Below are 26,489 nucleotides of genomic sequence, written 5' to 3' on the forward strand. Positions count from 1 at the left end.
CATTTATTAGGGCAGGATTTAGGATAACTGGCTGCTGTGTAGAGAGAGACTGTCCAGAAGGGAGCGTGGAGCACAGGAAAACAGTTGGGAGGCAGGTCCAGTCATACAGGCAAGAGATGACGGTGGCTTAGATGCTGTGCTAGTGCCAGCGGGAATTGAGATACATTTTAAAGGCAGAGCTGACAGCATTTGTTGGTAAACTTTAATTAGGTGCAGGGCTCTGAACCCTGGCCTGTTCTGAGATGGAGGCCTGTAGGAACAGTGTGAGAGGAAGAGGGGAATTCAGAAGTTTCTTGTTGGGGATTGGGGTGGGGGGAGACAGGTTAAATCTGAGATCCACTGTGAGTAAACCCGGGAGGGCAGTAGGGTAACTGGGAGTGTGAGCCTAGATGGCAGGGAAAGGTTGCAGGTCGGCTGGGAGTGAGTCCTGCACCTGGAGACGGTATTGAAAGGGCTGTGCGTGTACGTCAGGGTTAGAGCCTGTGCTTAGAATTCGGATGGCCTGGAGGTTAGTCCCCAGCACCACAGCCAGGAGAAGAGAGTCTGTGCGCAGAGCAGACAGATGAAAGCCAGTTTTAAAAGGGCAAATGACCAATGGGAAGACTTTAAATTAGGTGCCACATGAGGTCCCAAAGGCCAGTGGATAGGTTGAGGAAAAAGATGCTATGTGCCTTAGGCAGGTTTATGTTGAGCACTGGGAGAAAAATCCAAGAGTCTGGTAGACGAAAATGGCTTTCTGAGCACTGCCTGTGGCTGTGCACTTCAGTGCCGGTGGCCTCGTAGAAGCTGCCTCCCATGTCTGTTCAAAGCCCAGAGCTCAGTGGCTGAGCTCAGGATGTTAATGCTTTTACAGATCTCCAAGGAAGCCTGGGTAAGCTGAGAGGATGTGTGTATCTGGTTACTCTCTCCATCCACCCCTTTCCTCCCTGTGTGGGATTACAGAGCCACCGCCAAACCTGGCTAGGTTGGGAGGATTTAAGCAGTAATAAGCTCTCAGGTCATTTTGGTGCTGGTGGTGTCCCAGTCTCTGAGGGTGTGAGCAGAAAAGTCCCAGGCGGGGTGGAGACTGTCCTAGATCCCATTAGAAGCACGTGCTTGGGCCTGTGCACGCTAGATTAAGTTCCTCTGCACGTGTGTGAGGCTGTCACACTGGCCTCAGATTCATTCTTGAGGAAATGAGTAATTCTTAACTAAATGTGCCTTTCAAATTCTGTTGACTATGAATGGTTTCTAAACCTTTGCTTTAGCAGTTGGCTAGCTTTACCCCCCACCCTCTTTGAGGCAAAGGCCGGCTCGCATAGTTCTAGGGTGTATTTTCATAAGAACAAAGGATCTTGGAACTTCATAGGGAGAAAATCATTTAAGCTACTTTGTCTGGACCAGGGTTGTTAGTTGGAGAGTTTGATGCTTTCAAATAAAGACCCTTTTTTTTCACTAGCCAAATGTGCTTTTATCATTGTTTTAACTATAAAATAGTTGATATCTACAGAAGAATATATCTATATGTGAGTTTTGGAGCCTAAAAATGACAAAAAACCTAGTAAACTTACTACCCACCTGGTGACCTAAGCCACTGCCATCTTTGTTGCAGAACCCTGTCACTTGTCCTGGTCCCATTTCCTCACTCTGCCTGTGACTACACACACCCATGGGTTTGCCTGTACTGTGCTATAATATTCTACACACTCTAGCAGTGATTGATAGCATTTCCCATGTTTGTTGTGTGTGTGTGTTTGTGCGCCTGTTTGTTTGAGACAGGGTGTCTCCGTGTGGCCCTGGATGTCCTGGAACTCACTCTGTAGACCAAGCTGAACTCAGATATCCTCCTGCCTCTGCCTCCCTAGCACTGGGATCAAAGGCGTGAGCCACTCCGCTCAGCTTCCTGTTTGTTACCTTTTGCCGTCAGTTGCCTGTACATTGCAGACATTTTGCTCCTTTGTTCTAGAGACTCAGCCTGAACCTCCTTGTAATAATAATAACTCTCATTAAACCTGAGAAAATTAGCACTGTGACCTATGATAACATAATACCCCAGAATTTTATAATACCCACATTTTCCCAGTTGCCTCCAGAATGTCTTTTGTGGGTTTTGTTTTGTTCCAGTCAGGATCCAGAGCCAGGCGCGGCGGTACTTGCCTGTCGTGGCAGCACTTGGTAGGCTAAGGCAGCATAATAGTAAGTTCTAGGTTAACCCTGGACACTTTTCTGACAGACACTGTCTCATCTCCAACCCGAGGAGTCCCAGCGAGACTCCCTTCTTTAACTCTGTTTCTTTTTCTGCCTCCGGAAGTCTCTTTGCTGCTCAGGCCAGATTTCTGTGTCTCTGTGGTGCATGCACCTGTGTGTGCCAAAGTGCTTGCCTGTTCGTGCATATGCCCGGAGCTGTCATCTAGACTGACTGGTTGGTGAGGTCCAGGGATCTGCCTGTCTCTTTTCTTTTTTTATAGTTTTAAAAAATTAGATGATTCCATCATTTTTTCTCCTTCCCTTTCCTCCCTCCAACCCCTGTCCCACTCACCTTCTTCTAAATGCATGGCCTCTTTCATTGTACGTTCATAAACACACACACACAAACACAGAGATTGATGACAGACAGACAGACAGGCACAACTTTGTCCAGTGTTACTTTATGTGTATGTTTTCTGTTTTCAGGGCTCACCATTTGGCACCGAATAACCAATTTGGGGGCTCCTCCGCGGGGAAGACTTTCTCCCGGTCTTGGCACCCCTTACTTGTTTGGGGTTCTCTGTCCAGGACGAAGGCCTCAGGAGCCTTCCCCACAGGAGCTGGGGTGTCTGTGGTGGTGTTCAGGTCATGTTTAGGCAGCTGCGTCAATGAGCCCTCACAGGTGTAGTTTCTCTGATATTTCCAGGCGACACCATCTCACAGCGAACTTCCTGTTCCTCTGGCTCTAACAGTCTTTCTGCCCTGTCTTCTGCAATGACCCGTGAGCCTTAGGTGCAGGACAGGACAGGCTTTTAAGAACTTCCAGCCAGGTGTCTTACAGCATAGGTTTCTCTGGGTGTTTATTTTCTGGTGGTCCTCTTATTATCTAAATGTTGTTTGTACAAAGGGTCAAGTCTGAAGGTGTAATTAGATTTAGGTTTGACAGTTTTGGCAAGGGTGCTTCTTGTGAAAGGGTGGCATGCGTTTATGCTGTGTCACCATATGACTAACTGGTCACCTGCCTACTGATGACATCAGGTTTGCTTGCCTAGTTACATGGGGCCTCCCACATCTCTCTTTTGCAAAGCCATTCAGAAGTTTTGAATAGCATTTAATCTTCAGTGAATTTCCACCCAGCTGGGCATGCTCAGTTTTGTTTTCCCTGCTAGGTGTTCAATTTACGAGTTACTTGTTCTAAGAACAAACACACACGATAAGACTGATTTTTTTCTTATAAAACTAAAGGTATTTCTAAAGGAATGATAGCACATATTTTAATATACAGACCAGTGGCCATTGTTCAGTATTTATTTATGTTTATTCTTTCTGTATGTTTCTTATTCATATACATTCGTGAACATTCATCATGTATGATCCTTATGCATACGTTCATGGACATTCATGTTTGTTAAAAAAAATATATAAGCGTATGCTTCTTATCAGTACAGCTCACGTGACTACAAACCATAGTTTTTAATGAGCAAAGCTTACTACCTTAGTACAATAGAAAAGGAGAAAATTTTCTTTAGAAATGGAAATGGCATTCCTGAAGAAAATTTCCCACTTTTCTGAAGCTCTTTGTGAGTTTTTGCGATCCCCAAGTGCGCCTGGCATACATGAATGTCTGTCCCAGTTACTTAGAAGGTCCCTAGCACTGGCTCACTGAGGGGCGACTCTCAGGACACAGCCTTGCAGATTCACTGGTTTATCTGTGCTGCCTCCCAGCGGTGTCCCCACCTCCTGTGGATGCTGTGACCAATCCACGTGCTTCAAGCAAAGTGAAATTTTTGGTATCAGACAAACAGATCCATTATAACTCAGCCCAAAGAAAGAGAGCCCTCAAGAGGAGGCTACTTTGAAAACATCATTTTGGGGCTGGAAAGATGGCTCAGCAGATAAGCGCACAGGCTGCTCTTCCAGAGGACCCAGGATCCATTCCCAGCTCCCACATGGCACCTTCAACTATCTGTAGCTCCAATTCCAGGGGATCTGGTATCCTCCGACAGACAGACGTGCAGACACGTACATGAAAGTAAATAAATCTCAGGGTTACTACACGAGCCACTCGTGCTGTTTATGAGAAGTCACAGCCATCCCCTCGTGAGGAGATCAGAGTCAACAGCGTTGGCCAGAGCGCGAAGCCCATGTGTAGCCCGCCTGAGCCAACCTTGGACTCCAGGAACGGAAGTGCCTTCCTGACTGACATGGTTTAGATATAGGAAGCTAAAGTGAGCCCTCAGCCTGCTGCCTTCTGTATTGCAGGGTGTTTAAAAGGCAGGCTTCTTTGCTCCTTAGCTGCCTTGTTCTGAAGTGTAACCTCTACACAGAAAGGCACCCAAGAAATCCTGACTCTATAAGCTGAGCATATTTTGTAAGCTAGACATAGGACATCCTGGCATGCCAGGAGCCTGTCACCCAGGCTTCCTTCTAGTCACTCCCCTCCCCCCATGTCCCCTCTCCCCTTTGAACTGTGATCTCGCCTTAGCACACTGTTGATTGGCTTTGGTGTCTCCACTTATGGGTCACAGGACTTCCTTGTCCTTTGTGTGCCTGTTGACAGAGCTTTAGTAGGAACTGGCTGGCAAATCTCTGGGTAATTAGTCAAAAGAAGGTCCAGGGGCATCCTTAACGCAAACTTTCAATAAAATCGGAAACAGGAGGAAAGCAACCCCATCCTCAGACTCTGCTTTGCTGTGAAGGGTTTCCATTAGAGCGCCCCCTTTTCCCCACAACATCTGGGAACATAGCATGGGTGGTAGAGTACCCCAGCCAGGTGGTTCAGACAGGCTAATGGAGCTATCACCTAGGTGGGTTGGGGATCATGGACAAGGGACAGTGGGAGGAGCTAGCTTCTGAGTTATGCAAATCACTTATATAGTAGCTGCACTTCCCCAGAGCTCTGCACTTAGGTCCAGTGGGCATGCTTTCATGGTTCCTTAGCTCAGGAGAGGGTGCGGCTGCCATTCCCCCAACCAAAGCAGAAGTGACAGCTGATAAGCCTCATAGGAGGATGTGGTACTGCAATGCCTTTATGATCAGAACCAAGCACGCAGTTGCTGCCTGGGCACAGGCAGCCCTTGGACCTTCAGGCTCCGACGGACAGAGGTGTGTGCTGAGGGGTGCTCACAGTGAGGATGCTCCCGGACTGAGAAGAGCAAATTGTGTTTGGTACACTCCCTGCAATGGGGGAAAAACTGCTAGGAAGGATGGCAGCGAGGGGGAGGGGTTCAGTTTCCAGCAGCCCTGCCTTGGAGCAAGTGACTTAACCTCACCTGTAAAATAGGGAGCAGAGCATTCCCTCCCCCCCTCCCCTCCGCAGCTCTGCTGTGAGGATTAGCTAAATTCTAAGTAGCATTCCTTGTAGCTTTCAGAAGGAGTCAGTTGCTACAAATTTTTGACACCAGGAGAAATGCTTAAGGAGAACACTGTAAGTCTTTATTTACAAATAAAATATCAACTTAAGACAAGGCTTCAGGTGGCCTAACTTGGGGTCTCTAACTAGGTAACAGAGATATTCACATATAAAAAACAGTCATAATGTGGCTTAAAGTAAGTGGCTAAGCCAGCCAAGAGGAATTCGTAGACCTGGGAGACCGCCCGCCACACAGCTGGCTTCGCCGGGGGCCACCACAGCTAGATGCAGCCGTGCCCGTGTGACCACCACAGCTAGATGCAGCCGTGCCCGTGTGACCACCACAGCTAGATGCAGCCATGCCAGTGTGACCACCACAGCTACATGCAGCCATGCCCGTGTGACCACCACAGCTAGATGCATCTATGCCAGTGTGACCACCACAGCTAGATGCAGCCATGCCCGTGTGACCACCACAGCTAGATGCAGCCATGCCAGTGTGACCACCACAGCTACATGCAGCCATGCCCGTGTGACCACCACAGCTAGATGCATCTATGCCAGTGTGACCACCACAGCTAGATGCAGCCATGCCCGTGTGACCACCACAGCTAGATGCAGCCATGCCCGTGTGACCACCACAGCTACATGCAGCCATGCCCGTGTGACCACCACAGCTAGATGCAGCCATGCCCGTGTGACCACCACAGCTAGATGCAGCCATGCCCGTGTGACCACCACAGCTAGATGCAGCCATGCCAGTGTGACCACCACAGCTACATGCAGCCATGCCCGTGTGACCACCACAGCTAGATGCATCTATGCCAGTGTGACCACCACAGCTAGATGCAGCCATGCCCGTGTGACCACCACAGCTAGATGCAGCCATGCCCGTGTGACCACCACAGCTAGATGCAGCCGTGCCAGTGTGACCACCACAGCTAGATGCAGCCATGCCCGTGTGACCACCACAGCTAGATGCAGCCGTGCCCGTGTGACCACCACAGCTAGATGCAGCCATGCCCGTGTGACCACCACAGCTAGATGCAGCCATGCCCGTGTGACCACCACAGCTAGATGCAGCCATGCCCGTGTGACCACCACAGCTACATGCAGCCATGCCCGTGTGACCACCACAGCTAGATGCAGCCGTGCCAGTGTGACCACCACAGCTAGATGCAGCCATGCCCGTGTGACCACCACAGCTAGATGCAGCCATGCCCGTGTGACCACCACAGCTACATGCAGCCGTGCCCGTGTGACCACCACAGCTAGATGCAGCCATGCCCGTGTGACCACCACAGCTACATGCAGCCATGCCCGTGTGACCACCACAGCTAGATGCAGCCATGCCAGTGTGACCACCACAGCTACATGCAGCCATGCCCGTGTGACCACCACAGCTAGATGCATCTATGCCAGTGTGACCACCACAGCTAGATGCAGCCATGCCCGTGTGACCACCACAGCTAGATGCAGCCATGCCCGTGTGACCACCACAGCTAGATGCAGCCGTGCCAGTGTGACCACCACAGCTAGATGCAGCCATGCCCGTGTGACCACCACAGCTAGATGCAGCCATGCCCGTGTGACCACCACAGCTAGATGCAGCCATGCCCGTGTGACCACCACAGCTAGATGCAGCCATGCCCGTGTGACCACCACAGCTACATGCAGCCATGCCCGTGTGACCACCACAGCTAGATGCAGCCGTGCCAGTGTGACCACCACAGCTAGATGCAGCCATGCCCGTGTGACCACCACAGCTAGATGCAGCCATGCCCGTGTGACCACCACAGCTACATGCAGCCGTGCCCGTGTGACCACCACAGCTAGATGCAGCCATGCCCGTGTGACCACCACAGCTACATGCAGCCATGCCCATGTGACCACCACAGCTAGATGCAGCCATGCCCGTGTGACCACCACAGCTACATGCAGCCATGCCCGTGTGACCACCACAGCTAGATGCAGCCATGCCCGTGTGACCACCACAGCTACATGCAGCCATGCCCGTGTGACCACCACAGCTAGATGCAGCCATGCCCGTGTGACCACCACAGCTAGATGCAGCCATGCCCGTGTGACCACCACAGCTAGATGCAGCCATGCCCATGTGACCACCACAGCTAGATGCAGCCATGCCCATGTGACCACCACAGCTAGATGCAGCCATGCCCGTGTGACCACCACAGCTAGATGCAGCCATGCCCATGTGACCACCACAGCTAGATGCAGCCATGCCCATGTGACCACCACAGCTAGATGCAGCCATGCCCGTGTGACCACCACAGCTAGATGCAGCCGTGCCAGTGTGACCACCACAGCTAGATGCAGCCATGCCCCTGTGACCACCACAGCTAGATGCAGCCGTGCCCATGTGACCACACTCTCCTCTGTTCTTGCCCTCCCCTGTCAGAGGGGGTTCTGTGTGCCTGGCAGGGGCAACAGAAACAAACCATGCGGTGCTGCTTCTTTGTTTCCGTGGCGGCTGTTTAGGTGGCTGATCTATGAAGAGCCTGGATTTCAAGGCGTCCCCTTCATCCTGGAGCCCGGCGAGTACCCTGACCTATCTTTCTGGGACACGGAAGAAGCGTACATCGGATCCATGCGGCCCCTGAAAATGGTAAACCTGACATCAAAGCTCCTTTCCCGAAGGGGCTTCGAACAATGAAACTAGCTTTTATTGCTTTTTGTTTTTTTTGTTTTTTTGTTTGTTTTTTTGTTTGTTTTTTGAGACAGGATCTCTCTGTGTAGTCCTGGCTGTCCTGGACTCGCTTTGTAGACCATGCTGGCCTCAAACTTATAGCGATCTGCCTGCCTCTGCCTCCCAAATGCTGGGATCAAAATTTGCGCCCAAGCTTTTATTGCTTTTCGTGTGTCTGTAACAGAGAGATGGATAGAAATAACAGAAGCAGTGACTTCCTCAATTTTACAGCTAAGAAGGGGGACAAGACTATGTTCTTTGCGCTGAGGGCATCTTCTGCCTCACAGAGTAGATGTCTATGCCTAACAGCAGGCCTAGTAAGTGAAGACTTATTTATGGGAAATGGGAGCTATGGTGACTAAAACTCCAGTTGGTGGGGCAAGAGGCGGGGCAGGTGCATTGTTAGGAAAACTATCTGATAAGCGAAGCTGAATCTCAAACAGGAGCAGGGGTGTCGTCGTCGCTGGAGCTGGTAGAGAATGCGTGTGGGGGCCAGGGCTGGCACAGAGCTGGGCAGGGTGTGCTGAGGACCATCTCAGTGCTAGTGCCCAGAGGCTGGGCTGAGTGGGACAGAAGGCGAGCCGTGGGGAGTGGTCAAGTACTTAGCCTCCTTACACAAAGCCTGTGCTCTCTTCCCTGCCACCCTGTTTGCCTTGGTCTCTGGAATGCAGGCTTAGGACAGATGGCTCTGCCACACTAGACTCTGGTCTACCTTCCTGATGGTAGGTATTCACCAAACCAACGCAAGAGAGTGAAAAAACTGCTCATTGCAGATGGCTTCAGAGCCAGGCTGAGACCAATTAGAAACTTGGAAACATTTTATTTGAATATCTGCAGATCTCAGTGCAGATGACCTGAGGCTTTTTTTTTTTTTAGTTAAATCCACTTTCAAAGAACCCAATTTTATTAATTTTGGGGAATGCATGAAAGAGTTGTCCCAAGCTTAAAAAGCAATTTGAAGGTTTTGAAACTCTGAAGTTTACTGAGCACCCCAAAGACTACTTTTTAAGAGTGCGCCCCTTGGTTGTATAACATCCGGCTTACTGGGTGAGTTTGTCTATTTCTTTAGGATTTCAGTGCATTTGGGCTATCTGAAGATCTTTGGCTGCAGTTTTTTAAGCTCATAAAGGCACATTGGCGGGGTGTGCCCCAGCTTAACCCACTACTGACGTTAGCCTGTTTGCTATTTTTATGGTTGTGAGCCTAGCCTTTAACGGGTGAGCTACCTCTCCAGCCCCTGTTTACTGTTTTTAGGCAACACTCTCTTCTCTGATTTTAGGGTTTTGTTTTTGTTTTTTGTTTTTGTTTTTTAAACTTAGACAGCTTTTTAAAAACCTTTTTAAAATAAAAGGTTGTATTACAAAAGTGTAACAATACCATCCTTTGAGAGGTTTCAAGTGTTACTTAATAGTTGGTTTTATTATTTCCTGCTGTGTGAACTTTAACACTTTTGTAGCCTGTTGGTTGCAAAGTCAGATGTCTCCAGGGATCAGGCAGGAACTACAAAGGGTGAGGTTACTAGGGGTGAAAGCAGAGGCAGTGGTGGAGCTGCCAGCCAAGCCTGTGGGCTGCTGCAGGGCCAGCCTGCACGGTTACCCAGTGCAGAAAGTAGAACTGTTAGCCTAGTTGTGTCAAAGCTTAGGGCTATTTAGCAAGAGACACAAGAAATAGGAGTCTTAGGGGGTTGAGGCAGGAGGATCCCAAGTTTGAGGCTAGCCTGGACTTCATGGTGAGTGAGACCCTGTCTTGGAATACAAATTAAAATTGTATCAGGAATTTTCCCAGTTCAAAAACAATACAAAGCAAAATAAACCAAGGGGCTGAGATGTATGTAGCTCAGTGGTGGAACGCTTGCCCTGGCGCTGCAAGGCCCTGCCTTTGATTCCCTAGTACTCAACAAACAAACAAACAAACAAACAAAACAAAACAAAAGCAGAACAGAAGCACAAACTAGGTCTGCATCACTTTGAGCGCACGAGAGTCTCTGCTGCAGGGGGGTCTCGTGTCTTTATTTCCATTTGATACTCTCGACATCATCTCATGGAAATTAAAGCAAACCAGAGAGTGGTCACACTGTGTGCTCCAACTCCTGTGATAATACTAAGCACTCTCGGTGGAAACCAGGGTTCTTACTGTGCTGTTTTTTCATTTTAGGGTGGCCGCAAAGTTGAATTCCCTACAGATCCCAAGGTAAGAAAGAGGGGGGAGTGAGTGAGGGAAGGAAGGAGGGAAGGGGGGGGGATTATCAGAAATGAGGGAGTAGGGAAGAAGGAGAGATTGTTCTATGATCTTCAAGTATATGACGCTACTGCTACTCCCACTTAACTTTAGCCAGAGGATGCTTGCCAGCTTCACAGGTAGGGAGAGGCTCGAGGCACCATTACCCTAGCACGGCCTCCAAGGCTCACTGTTGTGTTAGCTTTACCATTCCCGGCTGTGTTTGCTAGTCACAGAGCCCATTGCTAGCAATGGAAGAAAGCTTTTCAGCTTTTCAAATCAACGGTAGACTCCTGGCTCTTTAGTCTCTTTTCAACCTTGCCTTCGGAGTGTTCCGCACTGGGTGGGAGGACAGAGAGCCAAATGAGTTTTCTCTAAATATATCAGTAGGTGCTATTTTGTAGTTGATTTTTATATATGATTAGAAATTTTGAATTTTTATTCCAGGAGTGCTGCTATTATTATTATTATTATTATTATTATTATTATTATTATTATTATTATTATTATTACTACTACTACTACTACTACTACTACTACTACTACTACTACTACTACATTTGTTTGTTTGGTTAGGGTTTTGTGTGTGTGTGTGTGTGTGTGTGTGTTGGCATGTTGGCACATGTGCTGTGGGAACGTATGAAGGTCAAAAGATGACCTAGAGTTGGCCTTCTCCTTCTACCCTGTGGGGCTGGGGAGCTTGAAGTCAGCCATCTTGCTGGCCCTGTTTTTGATGACTCAGCATTCTTTATTATGTCCCGTGGCTGGGACTTGGGATCTTTCTTCCTCACCCTCCTGAGCCCTGGGATTGCAAGCTGCACCACCATGCCCAGCTTGTTTTGTTTTATTATATTTCCCCTGGCTATGTCTTGTGGGAGCTGGAAGCCAGGGTCTCACATGTGCTGGAGCAAAGCTCTCCCACAGAGCCACACCCCTAGCCCAAGTAAGTGCTATTGAATGACAGATTTGATGTTAGGTTGTTGTTCATTTTGTTTTCTATTTTGGTTTTTCAAGACAGGGTTTATGTGTAGCCTTGGCTATTCTGGACTTGTAGACCAGGCTGGCCTCAACCACCTGCCTCTGCCTCCCCAAGTGCTGGGATTACAGGTGTGCACCACCACTGCCACCACTGGCTTCAATGTTTAGCAATTTAACTACTCCCAGACTATTGGCATATCTCATTTCTGTTGCAGGTGGTTATTTATGAAAAGCCTTCCTTTGAAGGAAGGTGCATGGAACTAGAGGCAGAAATGTGTAGTTTTATCACAGAGGGAGGTGAGACAGAAGAAGCAAGTGGAGGTGACTGTTTGCCGTTTACATCGGTGGGGTCTATGAAAGTTCTAAGAGGCGTGTAAGTAGAAGGGCAACTGGTAAGGCTTTCTCTCTTTTCCTTGATGAAACACTAAATGTGCCCTCTTTTCCCGCCAAGACAACATTATAGAATGGTGGTGTTTGTGGGGAGTAGGGGCTCTCGAGGATTGAACCCCCAGGGATTGAACTCCCAGGGTGTCACACGTGCGGGACAAGCTTCCAGCTACCTCCCCCCGGCAGGGGTCTGGTGACTTTCGCCAGTGTTCACCTTCTCCTCCGTCCACTAGGACTGGACTAGAGAAGCTAGCCGGAGCGCTGCTGTGGGGGCGGGGCCTGATGCAAACGAAGCGCACACAATTGGCCGTACAGATTCAAGCTGATTTTTTAAATATCATGTTCTAACCTAATGAACTATTAATTGATCTCTTTTCTAATTGTTACGATCTTTTTGAATTTTATAGATCTTGCACATTTATTGTAGAAGTATAAGCTAAAGCTGGCTTTTATATTTACATTTTTTTACTACTTACTCAAAGAAAGTTTGTCATTTTACTTGTTGATTTCATTTTAATTACCTTTTAATTTATTTATCTTTATTTTATGTGTATGAGTGTTTCACTTGCATGTATGTCTGTGCACCACATGTGTACAGTGTCTGAGGAGTCTAAAAGATGGTGTCAGATCCCCTGGAACTGTAGTTACAGTTGTTAGCTGTTATGTGGGTGCTGGGAACCTGGCCTGGGTCCTTCGCGAGAGAAACAAGTGCTCTTAACTGCCGAGCCATCTCTCCAACCCCTCATTTTAATCCTTCTTAAACATACACGCGCACATACCCAAATGCAAGCACATGCATGCACACATATACACACATACACACATGTGCACACACACAACTACATTCCTCTATAGAACTCTGACATGTTTCTTGGCCTTTTCTGAACAAATTCTCTTAAATATTAAAGAATTCTAGCAAAACCACATAAATTTACAGACTGTCCTTTCTAAATGTAGGGAGTTTCACAAATTCCCATCTAATTTTATACACGACAAACATTGTAAATGTTGAGCCGTCGCCCGCGTTCTCTCTCCTGCAGTTGGGTTGCCTATGAGAAGTGCGGCTTCACAGGACATCAGTATTTGCTGGAAGAGGGAGAATACAGAGACTGGAAAGACTGGGGAGGCTACAGTGAAGAGCTCCAGTCCCTACGACCTATATTAAGTGTAAGTTAAAGAGAAGCCAATGGCTAGTTTGGGGGTTTGTTTGGTTTGGTTTTTGTTTTTGAAGACAAATGTCTACCCTTTGAATTTGAATCTTTCCTTTTTTTTTTTTAATAGGATTTTTCAAATGCTCACATGATAATGTACAGTGAAAAGAACTTTGGCTCGAAAGGCTCCAGTATTGATGTCTTAGGAATTGTTGCTAACTTAAAGGAGACCGGATATGGAGTGAAAACGCAATCAATCAATGTTCTGAGTGGCGTGTAAGTGAAAGAATTCAATCAAGACCTTAAGTCTGGGTTTCACTCAGATTTCTGTCACACAGGGTCTGTCCTCAGTAAATATCTGGCAGGTAAACATGAATTCAGTCACCTGGTATTTATGGCTGTGCTACTTTCATAGCTATTTTAAAAATATTCTGATGTAATCTTTTTTTTTTTTCCCCAGTTGGAGCAGGCTTTTGGGCTTTTGGGTATCGTGGTAGAAATATGCAGACCCTTTCCTAAGTGGGAAGATTGTGAGTTTCTTTAGTATGGGAAGCAAATAGAAAGAGTAAGCTGGCATTGACCTTAAGGTTGGGACCAAGTCCCACTAGGCTTTCTTATAGTAGCATCCCTGCTAGCATTTCTTCACCAGTATTTTGACATAACTGTCAGACTCTCTAGAGTTTTGATCTTGAGATAGTTTGGTTGTGTGGCGCAACTTACCTGACCTTGGGATCTGCCTACCTGAGCTTCCCAGGTGCTGGGCTATGTTGCTTGGTGTTTTCACCAACACCAATGCAAGTCTTTACCCAGACATGACTCTGAGGTCGAAGTGACTGGGTCAGCTTACTAGCCTAAGTGATAAAAACAGAACTTACTGCCTATAAAAATAAAAAGCCCTGGAGAAGATTTTGTTTCAGGCCTGGCACGGTGGCCCAGGCCTTTACTCTTAGTACCTCGAGGCCAGCCCGGGTTGGATCCTGTCTGAGCACAATAGCAATGACAAGACCAATCAATCAAAAGCATTTTGCTGCAGGCATGACTGGATGTTAGCAATCGAGTAAACCGCTGTCACAAGACCTTGTCTCACCTGGGCTGGCTTCTGTGGCTTTCCCGTAGGCGGGCCCTCTACACCTGGTGGCCTTCAGCCATGTTTGGGTCTTGTTCTCCCGGTTAGCTTCGTGCTCAGGCTCCAGGTTTGGCTTGGAGTCCCTTGGTGTGGATCATGGTGGCTCGCCTGAACCAGAGCGGTGGCTGTGCTAGTGTGACGTGCCCAGGCCTAGGGTCAGTCCCTTAGGGTGCGGTTGGAGTGTGTGGCTCCCAGGAGCATCAGAAGGAGAGTTGCTGGGTTTCTATTGTAGGGAATTGTTCTCTGTGATCTGGTAGTGAGTGACCCTTCTGGTCTCTTCTAAGTGATAATGCTACCAAAAGGACCTATGAAGAAGCTGGTGTCGGTTCTACTCAAAGTGGTTGGTGCTAGCCTACTTTGTATCAGCCTAGCCTCAACCCTAACGCCTTTCTTGAGGCCTCCCCAAGAGCCTGGCGAGTCTGACGCATGTCTACAGTAGGCCACACTCCTGTTGTTAGTCACTACACCTTTGGGTAGGTTGTTGGTTGTGGCACATCTTGGTAGAATGACATCAGTAGCGCTAACATTTTTTTTTTCACTTTACATTTCTGATTGGAGCCTCCCCCCCCCCCACATACCTGGTCCCACCCTCCTCCTCCTCTCTTCCCCTTATCTTCCTTCCCCTTCTCAGAAAAGGGAGTTCACATCAGGCCTGAGCACATCCTCTTCTACCGAGGCCAGGTAGCCCTAACATTTTATGATCATGGTTGGCTTTCAGTAGGCAGCCAAACAACCAAAAGCCAACTGAACATATGTTGTCAGGGGAACAAAAGTCATCTGAATACATGGCACAAGGCACCGAAAATGCTGTGGTGGCTCTGCGGTATTTCAGATTGTCTTTACAGCTGATTAAGTCTGGAAGAAAAGAAAATGACAGTAGGCCACTCAGTCTGGGAGAACCAGGTGTATGTTTTGACACTGACCAGGTTCCCTTGTTCATCAGTCACAGGCCGGTCAGGCATCGACACTGCAGAGGAAGCTGGAGGATGCTGGGTAGATGCTGATGTAGGTTAAGTTAGCACAGACCTGTTTGCTTTCCTCTTACCCACTCTGCTTCTTTGACATCAGTTTCCTCTAATAGGAAGTTGGGCCTTTTCATGTTTCTATTTTTAGTCATTTTTAGTTATATTTCCTGGCAGAGGCTTTTTTTTTTCCCCTTGTTGTAGCAATTGAGGTTTGGTATTGGGGGAAGTAGAAGGGAGGACCAGTGGTATTACACACACACACACACACACACACACACACACACACACAACTTCCTCCTCTGTTTGTTGGATGTAGGAGGGCTCCATTGAGCTGTGTTACATCCTGAGATCAGATGCTGCCTTTATGTTGACCACGACGCCTGCTGCGAGAGGTAGAGATTAGACACTGAGAATGCTGAACAGAGAGAGGAGATTCTAGTCTGTCTGCACACAAGACTGGCGGAGACGGTACTGTGCGGAGATGGTACTGTGCAGAGACGGTACTGTGCAGACACGGTACTGTGCAGAGATGGTACTGTGCGGAGACGGTACTGTGTGGAGACGGTACTGTGCAGAGACGGTACTGTGCTAGGCCTTGCGGGATGTGACACTTAAGCGAGGATGACTAGCTTACTTATTTTTTAATAGTTTCAAAGAAAATGGTTTTATTTTATGACTTTATTTTTACCGGTAAATAAGCAACCTAAATTTTTTTGGTCGCATTTATTAATCTATTTACTTATTTTGATGCAGGGTCTGTGTAGCCCTGGCTGGCCAGGAACTCTATGTAAACCGGGCTGACCTTAAACTCACAGAGATGAGCCCGCCTCTGCCTCTTGGGTGCTAGAATTAAAGCCATGTGCCACCATGCCCAGCTTTACTTTGCTCTTTTACTTCACAAAATCCAGGAGGAAACTTTTTGTTTTGCTTTTATTGTTTGAGATACAGTCTTGCTATATGGCCCGGGCTAACCTTGAACTCAATCTTCTTCCTTCAAAACCCTCCCAAGTGAAGAGGGTGGAGTGAGCATGAAAACTGGGGGCAGGATATTTGTGGGGTGTTATCAATGTATGCCAAAATGCCCAGACAGAACAAAGCTTTTGAGAGTCCTGTTCTGTCTCCCTAGAGGCACACTGTCACATGACGTTAAGTCCCCTGTGATGATGAGCTGTGAAATAGTGGGAAGGATGCTCATGACACCAGCTAAGCTTTTGAGGAACCACGTTCTAGTCCTGAAGGAAAGTCACGAAGAATCCCTGCACACAGCTGCTTATGTTCCCATGATTCACTGTGCCCCTGCCTGAGCAGTGGAAGCTGGGATAACTTTTTAACATCTAACAGTAAAAACAAAACTACCTCTAGAGTTTAGGGGGAAAGAAGCTCCGTGTGGCAGCCCCTAGTACCTTTCAACTCAGCACTCAGGGAGGCACAGGCACAGGGATCTCTGTGAGTTCAAAGCCAGCCTGGTCTACATGGCAAGTTCTAGGCCAGCCTACAGCGAGAATCTAAATCAATAAATAAAAACAAGTGTTCTTGTTTTGAATTTTTTTGCCCCTTCGCTCTTCCCCAGAAGGATGTTTGTCCTCTTGGTTAACTCTCAGCAGTTGCTGCTGGGTGACCTGCTCCTCTCTCTCTCCTGCTGTCCACCTTCAAACACAGCAGCAATGTCTCACATGGACCGAACCTTTTGAGCAAGGCCACTGAGGAATGTTTGCTCATCAGAGCCCCAAATATAAGCAGGTCCCGCACATTCAGCTGGGCCGTCCAACAATGCTTTCCTCTCGAGTCACGTCTCAGTGCACGTCCCTCTGTGCTTCCATTTGAGTGAATCAGACAGGCTGACAGCTGTCCTGTGCTTACTTAATTCCACAGAGAAGTGGAACACACATGTGTGTGTGTGTGTGTGTGTGTGTGTGTGTGTGTGTGTGTGTGTATTCCCTGTGTTCTTTAATTGTTGTTTTTGTTTTCAAGTTCTGGTGTTTGTGACTTACCTTACGAAGAGGCACCCATGGCTGGGGGCTGGGCTTCCTGTTCTAGGTGCCATTGTCCTCAGCCACAAGCTAACCTGAGATGTGTGTGCAGGGGTGACACAGCAGATAAACTGTGCCCTGTGGCCTCTGAGGCTCAGCACAGGGCCCTTGGCCAGCTCCCTCCCTCACAAATGAAAAACAAGTCTTATGAAAGTTGAGGGACCTCCCCTTAGGCACTCCTCAAAGTTAATGTCAGGCCCACAGAGAGAACCGGGTCTCCAAAACTCCTCACCTCACAGCAAGGATGCTGATGCTTGAAAAGCTGCTGGGGGTAGGGGTGGGGGTGTTGGGGAGGGGCTTATTTTCTGAGAGAGACTGGAACCCAGTTTCTGCATTCAAATAGCCAGAGGTAAGCTACTTAACTTTTCCTGACCACTTAAGTCCTATAGTGTCCCATATCTCCTGGGTGGTTTTTCATCTCCGAGGGAATAACTGCAGACACGCTTTAGTTTAAATTGACCCCTCCCATAGTGAAACCTGAATCAGTTGTGGTGCAGACAGTTCTGTGTGTTTTACCAGAACATGGAGGGCAGGTCACAACGCGCAGAGCCTCGTGCTTGCCCATGCTCTGGCCCTTGACTGATGCCGTCACTTTGGATAGGTCACCTCCCATCCACAGTGTGGCACGACACGTAGTCACTTGTGACGCTCCTCTATCTACCAACCTCAAGGACAGGGATTCTTCCATCTTTACATTCTTCACGGCCGTCTGGTTTCTGGCGTGTGGCCGGCGGCAGTCAGTGTTTGCTGAGTGAGTAAGTGGACTGACTTTCTGTCCATGAAGCAGGCCAGGCAGGACCCACTTAGGAAATGTGATGTCACAGGTATGCAAACAACTTGGAAAGTTCTGAACATGTGGTGCGTCATTCAAGCTGCGAGTGGATCATTAGAGCCGTGAGTCAGAGCAGATGACACTGAGCATCTGTTGAGTGGAATAGGATTAGAAACCTTTTTCTCCTTCAAAGACATCCTCTTTTCACAGGAAGTAGTGTCAGTTACTTGGATTGACTGATTTCGTCTCTGAGATCATTGCGAAGATAACATGAACATTATTGAGAAATGACTCACCTTTGCTTTTCTATAGACGTGTTAAGTTGGAAATACTGTTTGAAAAACTTAAGTGTTTTCCCTCCGTGCCGCAGTTTTATTTTTCATTGTGATTTGTTGTATATGAGACATAGATTTCTGTTAAGATCTGTCTGCAGAACTCTTTCAATGTTGAAAAAGCTTTTTACTTATTAAAAAAAAAAATCAGGCTCCTGTTTAAAATCCAGGCGTGATGGCACATGCCTGTAATCCCAGCACTCTGGGAAGCAGAAGCAGGCAGATCTCTGAGCTCAAGGCCAGCCTGGTCTACAGAGTGAGTCCAGGACAACAGCCAAGACTACACAGAGAAACCCTGTCTCAAAAAAGCAAAACAAACAAAAAAACCCAGTGTATTTCTTTGGCATGAAACTCAGGCAGGTGGGGACCACAACACAAAATTATCCTCATTGGGCCTTTCCCAAGGTATAGCAATTTGATATTTAGGAACACCAAAAAATTGCATAGAGACATTCTTTTGTACACTATTTGGATTGGACACATAGACAAATCCAATCTGTCCCTAAATATTAACGGACAACAGAAAAAATATGGGATCTGATCAGCGAAACCCTTCTTTGGATGTGTGAGGTAGGTTTATGCGTAACCTAAGACCAACACTAACCAAGGCTGTGTTTCTGCAGGTGGGTAGCCTATGAAAACCCAGACTTCACAGGAGAGCAGTATGTCCTGGACAAAGGCTTCTACACCAGCTTTGAGGACTGGGGAGGCAAAAACTGTAAGATCTCTTCCGTTCAACCCATATGCTTGGTAAGAAGTTCATTCTCCCGGGAACACTAACTCAGCCTTGCTTCCCTGCACGGCTTCTGGCTTGTGTAATGATTGCTACAGAAGATATTCTGGGGGTAATTTTAACAGTAACTGCTAATGTAGATGAAAAGAAAATTTAACATGGCTCCTTTAATAATCTCCTCTCTCTCTCTCTCTCTCTCTCTCTCTCTCTCTTTCTCTCTTTTCTTTTAAAAAATGTTTAGGATTCTCTCACTGGTCCAAGGAGACGAAATCAGGTAACTTAAAAAGCATTATATAGTTAGGGGCTATCCATTTTCCATTGAGCATAAATGCCAGATGTGTGGGATGTTCCGCCAGTCTTAGTACTGAAAGCATTAACATGCTCAACCAGCAGCACTGACCCGTGTCTAAACATTTCTTGTATAATACTTTGGTAATAAAATGCTGGATTTAAGTTCATTACCAAGAACCAGTTTCATGAATATACATAAGCATATATAATCCGAGGCACTAACCATGGTTCTCTCGGCGTATCATGAGCTCACATTTGCTGTGTATGCATTAGGAAACACTTTATATATTGTGTCCCTCAAGTCTTTGAGTCGCTGACTCTCAGGTCAGTTTCACCGTCACTTTTGCTATTTAGGCTTTTTAACGCAGAGGCTCAGACAGCTGTAATTACACACAGAAGCACAAACACTACTGTAGTCTCTTTTATTGGCATAGAGAGATCCTAAGAAGCTAGCAAGTATCATCCTCCGAGAGGGAGGGAAACTAGACTCTATGCTTCCAAATCTAGTCTATTGTTAATGCTAGAACCTGTTAACAATTGCTTCTGGCCACAACAAAGCTTTACTGTACCTCCAAGCTTGTAACAACAGGGTGCCCTTTAGAAAGTGGCCTCTGTTCTTCCACTGCCCTTTGATGCCTCTAAATGAAACACTCAAGACTGGAATAGCAAACCTGTTTCTAATTCGTCACTGGTGATCTAGTAGAAAATTAAAGGATTTATAAATTCATACCAGTTTACTGTGGCAAGAGTTAGCAGGTCAGGTCTGGGTCATCATTTAAAGAACTGAGCTAAGGGGCTAAAAAGGTGGCTCAGTGGTTAAGAGCGCTGCCTGCTCTTCCAAAGGTCCTGAGTTCAATTCCCAGCCACCACATGGTGGCTCACAACCATCTGTAACGTGATCTGATGCCCTCTTCTGGCCTTCAGGTGTACATGCAGGCAGAACACTGTATACATAATAATAAATAAATAAATCTTAAAAAAAAAAAAAAAAAAAGAAGTGAGCTAAGGGGCTGGAGAGATGGCTCAGAGGTTCCGAGCACAGGCTGTTTGTTCTTCTAGAAGTTTGATTCCCAGCACACACATGGCAGCTCATAACTGTCTAACTACAGTCCCAGAGGACCTGACACCCTTTTCTGGCCTCTATAGGTAGCAGACACACAAGAAGTGCACAGAAACAAACATGCAGGCAAAACACCCATATACATAAAAATAAATAAAAATTTAAAAAAGTAATAACCTGAATGTGCTCAGCAAGATAATTTTGTGTTTCTCTCTCTCCCTCTTTTTTTTTCTTTTTTCTTTTTTCTTTTAAGATTCACTTGTTCTCAGAACCACAGTTCCGAGGTCAAAGTCAGAGTTTTGAAGAGACTATAAATCAAATTGACGACTCGTTTCTGACAAAGTCCTGCAGAGTTCTGGGAGGCAGGTAAGCTGACAGGAAGGGGTTGAGAACTGACACCTTTGCCAGTCTTCCCTGACCCCTGTGAGTGGTTGGCACCGTGAACCCACCACATCGGCTGGGAAGCTTGCTTTGTAGCATCTGGGGTCAGAGGTCAGAAGACCGGCATGCCAATATGGGCCCCAGAAGTTGTGGATTCAGATCAGTTCTACACTTGTACCTACTCCAACATCTGTACAAGGGGCAGGGTCTAGGGGAACCTCTCGGGTACCTCCCAAGGCCGATTTTGTTGTACGGACAGACAAGAGTAGGGTTGGCACTCTGCACTGCGGACAAGAGACAGCACCCTGGCTGAGAGAGCTGGGGGCTTACAGTAGCAGAAGGGAAGCCAGCCTGGCTGGGGGAGGGAGGATCTGACTCCCAGGGGGCAAATACAGAGTGTGATGGGTTCATCAGAAACACAGCTGGGGCTGGGTCAGAAGCAGTGAACTCACAGTGCTGTGCTGCGAGCAGTCATCTTAGCAATGCTGCCTAAGAAAGGGAGAAGCTTGGGATAACCATTGAGATGTAATATGAATAAATTAATAAAATATTAAAAAAAAAAAAAAAGAAAGAAAGGGAGAAGCCAAGGAAGCCCTTAACCATCTATAAAGCAGCCAGGGGGACTAAGCCTAACAACAGAAGCTAACATTACAGTTTGTGTTGTTCGGTGCCCCACCTTGTGGTGAAAGGCTTTGCATCAGATCAGGCCAAGTGAAGGGAAGTGTCTCAGTTTCTTGCTTCTCCCACTCACCCCGCCCCATTCCTCTTAGATACTGCTTCACTTCCTTCTGCCAGACTGTGCTTTTTTTTTTTTTAATTGTTTATCATCTGTCTCAGATTGCCGAAGTAGCTTCAAGAGAGCAGGGACAGTGTTATTTCTGCCATGTCTCGGGCAAGAGGCCGGTACCCAACATGGAGTCAGCCCTCAGTGAGCATCTGCTAGATTAGGGGAGCATGGCCCAGAGCCACTGTGGCCCAGAGCCCAGGCCTTAGGCCCCAGGAAAGGACAGGAAAGGATGTTATCAATCAACATAGAGTTGGACCTGGGGCTTTGGCCTTTAATCCTAGCCATTTGGGAGACTGAGGCAAGGGGATCACAGGTTCGGGGGCCTGCCTGAGTTATAGAGTGAGTCCAAGGCAGCCACGAAGCTTAGTGAGGCCCTGTACAAAAAAAAAAAAAAAAAGCGGGGTGCCGGTCAGGGAAGAGCACTTACTTAGCATGTATGGGACCCGAGTTCAAGGCCCAAGAAAGAAAAAGGAAATCTGATGACTGAGTAGCTCTAAAGGGCAGAGAAGGGAACTCCTGTGCCTGCAGCTACACTGGCTAGGAGATGGGAAAGGAAAAAAGCCACATTTATACCGGTCCAGTGTAGTAACCAACCTAGCCACGTTAAATTGCCACAAGATGAAATTCAGCAAATATATCCAGATACTTTTAAAGAAAAATCAGTTAGCTAGAAGATTTATGTTTATTTTATAGCAGGCACCTCTAAAAATCATATCTCTTGTGTTTCTTATCTGGGTTTTTTTTCCCCCAAGACAGGGTCTTACTATGTATGTCTGCCTGTCTTGGAACAGTGTAGACCAGGCTGGCCTTGAATTTACAGAGCTCCATCTGCTTCTGCCTCCCTAATGCTGGGATTAAAGGCATGCACTGCCAGGCTCTGCATACAAATCAGATTTCTTAAATAGAATTACATATATTTCAGACCATATATACATATATGTATATACGTACACACACATATACACACACATATATATATTGTATATGCATATTACATATTTCCTATTTATTACAGCTGGGTTGCTTACGATGGAGAAAACTTCTCTGGCAATCAGTATGTGCTGGAAGAAGGCCACTATCCTTGTCTCTCGGCAATGGGATGCCTGCCTGGAGCGAGCCTCAAGTCTCTTCGCTTTATAGATGTTGTGAGTATGACCCAGTGGCACAGGCGTGCACTGTTCACATCGCTGACGGGTTAGAGCAAGGAAGCCAGCAGGCAGGACTTACTCAGGTTAAAGTGCACCAGACCAGGGCCCTCTACCCTTCATAGTGTGTTCCTGTTTTATTTACTTTTACTTAGGTGTATGTGTACCCCACCCCCGTGTATGAGTATGTGTGTGCCCTCCCCCATGTGTGCATGTGTGTGCGTATATGTGTGTATGTGTACCCCCTCTGTGTGTGTATGTGCATGTGTGTGTATGTATGTATGTGTGCCGTGTGTGTGTGTGTGTGTGTGTGTGTGTGTGTGTGTGTATGCCTATGTGTACCCACCTGTGTGTGCGTGCATGTGTGTGCACGCATCTGTGTGTATTTGTACCCCCCTCTGTGTGTGTGTAGGTGTGTGTATGTGTACCCCCCCCCCCGTGTGTATGTGTGTGTGTGCATGCACGTGTGCGTGTGCATGCACGTGAATGTGTAGATGTTCTCAGAGGCCAGAAGAAGGCATCTGGTCCCTTGGACTGGAAATACAGGAGACTCAAGGCCGGTAGTGGGTACCGAGAACTGAACCTGGGTCCTCTGGAAGAGCTGCAAGTGCTCTTAACCACTGAGCTATCTCTCCGTCCCCACTTTTGTGCTTTTTGTGTCTGTTAAAACTAGGTTTTTTATTGCTCTTTCTCTAACTTCTTACTCAGGACATTCATTTATTTACCCTCACAACAGCCATGTGGCAGTTCTGGGCCCCTCTCCACCTAGCCGTCTCCCCTTCACAGCCATGCCCTGTGTTTTATGGGCACAGCCTGAACATTCTCATAAAATGCTTGTTGTTAAAAAGCGTGTATGTAGAACCTTTAATTTTATGTCGTCATTGTGCTATAGTTCTCACTCGTGCAGATGAAACTCAGACACTGATGTTACCATTTTTGAAGAGCTGTCCATCCTGCTGCTAGCACGCCTAGCTTATTGACTGTAACTGTCTCTCAGATTCTGCCACCACCACAGCTTCTCGAATCCCTGTGGGCCTAGGGTGGAAGTGCTGCCATGCGGAAAGGGGGTCCCCTGGGCTATCCACGAGGGCACACCAGCACTTCTGTCACTCTGTGCTGACAAAGCCACACCAGACAGTGCGCCATGGCAGATCAAGAGTTCCCCCCCTCCCACACTGTCCAAGACTGCCATCCCAATGATAGGACTTGACCGCGTCTCACTGAGAGTGGCCTGGTCCTGCGGTTTAGTCTGTTGTCACTCGTTCTCTTTAAATGGTCTATGTGTGTGGGTGTTTGGCCTGCCTGTGTAGCTGTGTAGCACCTACCAGTGCCTGCAATGGCCAGAAGAGAACATTGGATCCTTGGGAACTGGAATCACAGTGGTCATGAGCTGTCAGGGGTGCACTGGGAGCCGAGCCCAGGTCCTCTGCAAGAGCGGCCAATGTTCTTAATCACGGAGCCCTCTTTCCAGCCGCACTTCAAGTTTTCCATCGACCCCAGGCTATCAACTGGGTTCTAATCAGGGTGATAGTGCCCCCTTTTGGACAGTATCTTTCATCGGAGCCATTCAAAATGATACATTCAACACAACAAACCCAGAAGATGATGTTCATATACTTAAGTCTAGGCTTGTCTATGGTTTTGGAAATTTTTATTCATTGTTACTAGCTAGTCTCATAAAAATGCTTTAAACATTCCTGTGCTTTTAGTCCTAAGTGTAGGAAGAAGGTATGTGTTGGCTTTATAGCACCTCGGCCTGCTTGCTGGTTTAAATAATAAGATGCTGTGGAGACAGGAAAACAGCAGCAGTGAAACCTGGAGTAATGCAGAGTCATCAGCTTACAAGTAAAGGCTGGGACGTGGCTCGCCCAGTAGAGTGCTCACCTGCATGGCCACATCGTGAATCTGGGCCCAGCCCAGGCTAGATTGGACCCTGTTTCAAGACAAAACAGCCTAGGTCATGAAATAAGACTTAAAAAAAAAAAAGAAAAAGAAAAAGAAAGAAAGAAAGAAAAGAAAGAAAGTTAATGTGCCTAGAATTCTAAAAGCTACCTGCAAGTATATGTTTAAAGTTTCCTAGTACATACCCTTCTTGGCACAAATACTTACATTATTTGGTCACTTAAAGATGATAGCCTTTTACATTTCCATGGAGATCTACCCAGCATGAGATTATACAGCCTGTGTGCCTGAGTTAGGGGTCTGTGTGGTGCTGGCGCCCTCCCTCGTGCATGCCAGGCAAGCACTGTATGACTGAGCACTCCCTTTACCCTCTGCATCACCAACTGTAACGGTAACACTTCAAACTTGTTTAGATCATTCCTGACAGTAAACGTGAGTGTTTAGGATGCTAGGGGCATCTTGTCTCTCTCTATAGCAAACATGCAAAGCAGTGACCCTGTAACGTGTGTCTGGTTCCATCCTTAACCCTGTAACGTGTGTCTGGTTCCGTACTGTGTGTTATATCTAGCCTGATTCCTAGACCATGGGACCCACCCACCTGTCCACACTACCCTGCCCATAGCTGATGGCAGACAGACTCTCTCCTGCACATCAGGGCACATCCACACAAATGAGCAGTAGCGTATCTTACCCTTCAAGCAGGTTGGGCTATAACTGTGATCCCTCCCCCCCCCCCCTATTGCTTTTTTGATGTGTCATTTATGGTCTTGGGAACATTATCAACTTTTTTCTTGTCTGAAAAATCAGTTGGGTGCTGCTGTCCTCTCTAAAATGTCTGTGGCTTCTACCTGTGGCCTTTGCCCCTTCCTGGACAATAACTCCTCCAAGAGGGTTTTGGGACCACGAGCCTACAGTATCTTTGCTACTGGCAATTAAAGTGGGCTTTAATACCACACTACCTTGAATGCCCAATCATCTACCAGAGGCTCAGAAATCCAAATCTCCCAAGCCAACCCAACCAAAACTCCAGACCCCGGGAGTACCTGCAAAGAAAAGGCTCCTAGACCGGATGGCACCACCATATCACCTGACCACGAGACACCAGCCTAGCACAGCCTTCTGCCCCTTGCTGTTTATGTCCATCCCTTTCCATCTGGCCTTGTCTCATTGAAAGCATTCCAAGATGGAAAGTAGATTCCGTTTGAGGGTTCCATGCATATCGTGTTTCTCCAGGCACGGGCTCTTCTGTGTCTCCGCTTTCCTGTGGTCTGTTTTCGCCTTTAGATGCAACAGGAAAGCTTCCTACCTTCCCATCCATTCTTTCTTTAGCTTTGCAGCCTGGAAACATCCCGATGGGCTGAGTTTATAAATAGGTAGAGCCTGGCAGGGTCCTGTGCCTTGTCCTGGAGAGTAGACTATGTATTGTCAACTTCAGGTTATCCACAAGAGCTTTGCAACTATTAACAGATGAACAAATTTACCCCCAAACAGGAATTTTCTGAGCCAACAATTATTCTTTTTGAAAGAGAAAACTTCAAAGGAAAAAAAATTGAGCTGAGCGCGGAGACAGTCAATCTGCGATGCATGGGGTTCAACACTCAGATCCGCTCTGTCCAGGTCGTTGGTGGAATGTGAGTGCCTTACACACTTGTGATCCGCTAAAACAGATGACTCCTCTTTCTCTTGCTTTCGCAAATGTTCTTTTCCTATGAAGCACATAAAAAAAAATACATACATATGAATGGTTACATATACACACCCCCAAAATGTACCATCTCATTTGTGTACACCTCCATTTGCCCGCAATGGACACATAAGAGAATACCATCGTGGAGAGACTGAATGACGTGAGTATGTGTGCCAAGAAGGGACAACACTGGGAAGCGTCAGACACACATTACATTATCTTTAGTGTGCAGGCGACGGTCTTTGACTCTGTGTGTGTGTCAGTGTCACACATTCCATGTTACATGTATCTCGGTGGGTAGATCCTGTGTAAGCATCATT

The 26,489-nt window shown here is 47.2% G+C and overlaps 1 protein-coding gene across 3 annotated transcripts in view; it reads left to right on the forward strand.

Moving 5' to 3' along the window:
- CRYBG1 (crystallin beta-gamma domain containing 1) overlaps positions 1-26,489 on the forward strand; it is a 195,465-nt gene that overhangs the window by 160,382 nt on the left and 8,594 nt on the right. For all 3 annotated transcript variants that reach the window (XM_084777102.1, XM_084777103.1, XM_084777104.1), the window contains 10 exons: positions 8,018-8,144; positions 10,380-10,415; positions 11,636-11,793; positions 12,848-12,974; positions 13,089-13,234; positions 18,807-18,933; positions 19,158-19,190; positions 20,521-20,633; positions 22,451-22,580; positions 25,974-26,113. In XM_084777102.1, coding sequence (XP_084633228.1) covers positions 8,018-8,144; positions 10,380-10,415; positions 11,636-11,793; positions 12,848-12,974; positions 13,089-13,234; positions 18,807-18,933; positions 19,158-19,190; positions 20,521-20,633; positions 22,451-22,580; positions 25,974-26,113 — 1,137 coding nt within the window. The remainder of the gene's footprint in view (positions 1-8,017; positions 8,145-10,379; positions 10,416-11,635; positions 11,794-12,847; positions 12,975-13,088; positions 13,235-18,806; positions 18,934-19,157; positions 19,191-20,520; positions 20,634-22,450; positions 22,581-25,973; positions 26,114-26,489) is intronic.

The sequence above is a fragment of the Acomys minous genome (assembly GCF_964271855.1).
Source record: "Acomys minous genome assembly, chromosome: 3".
Lineage (NCBI taxonomy): Eukaryota > Metazoa > Chordata > Mammalia > Rodentia > Muridae > Acomys > Acomys minous.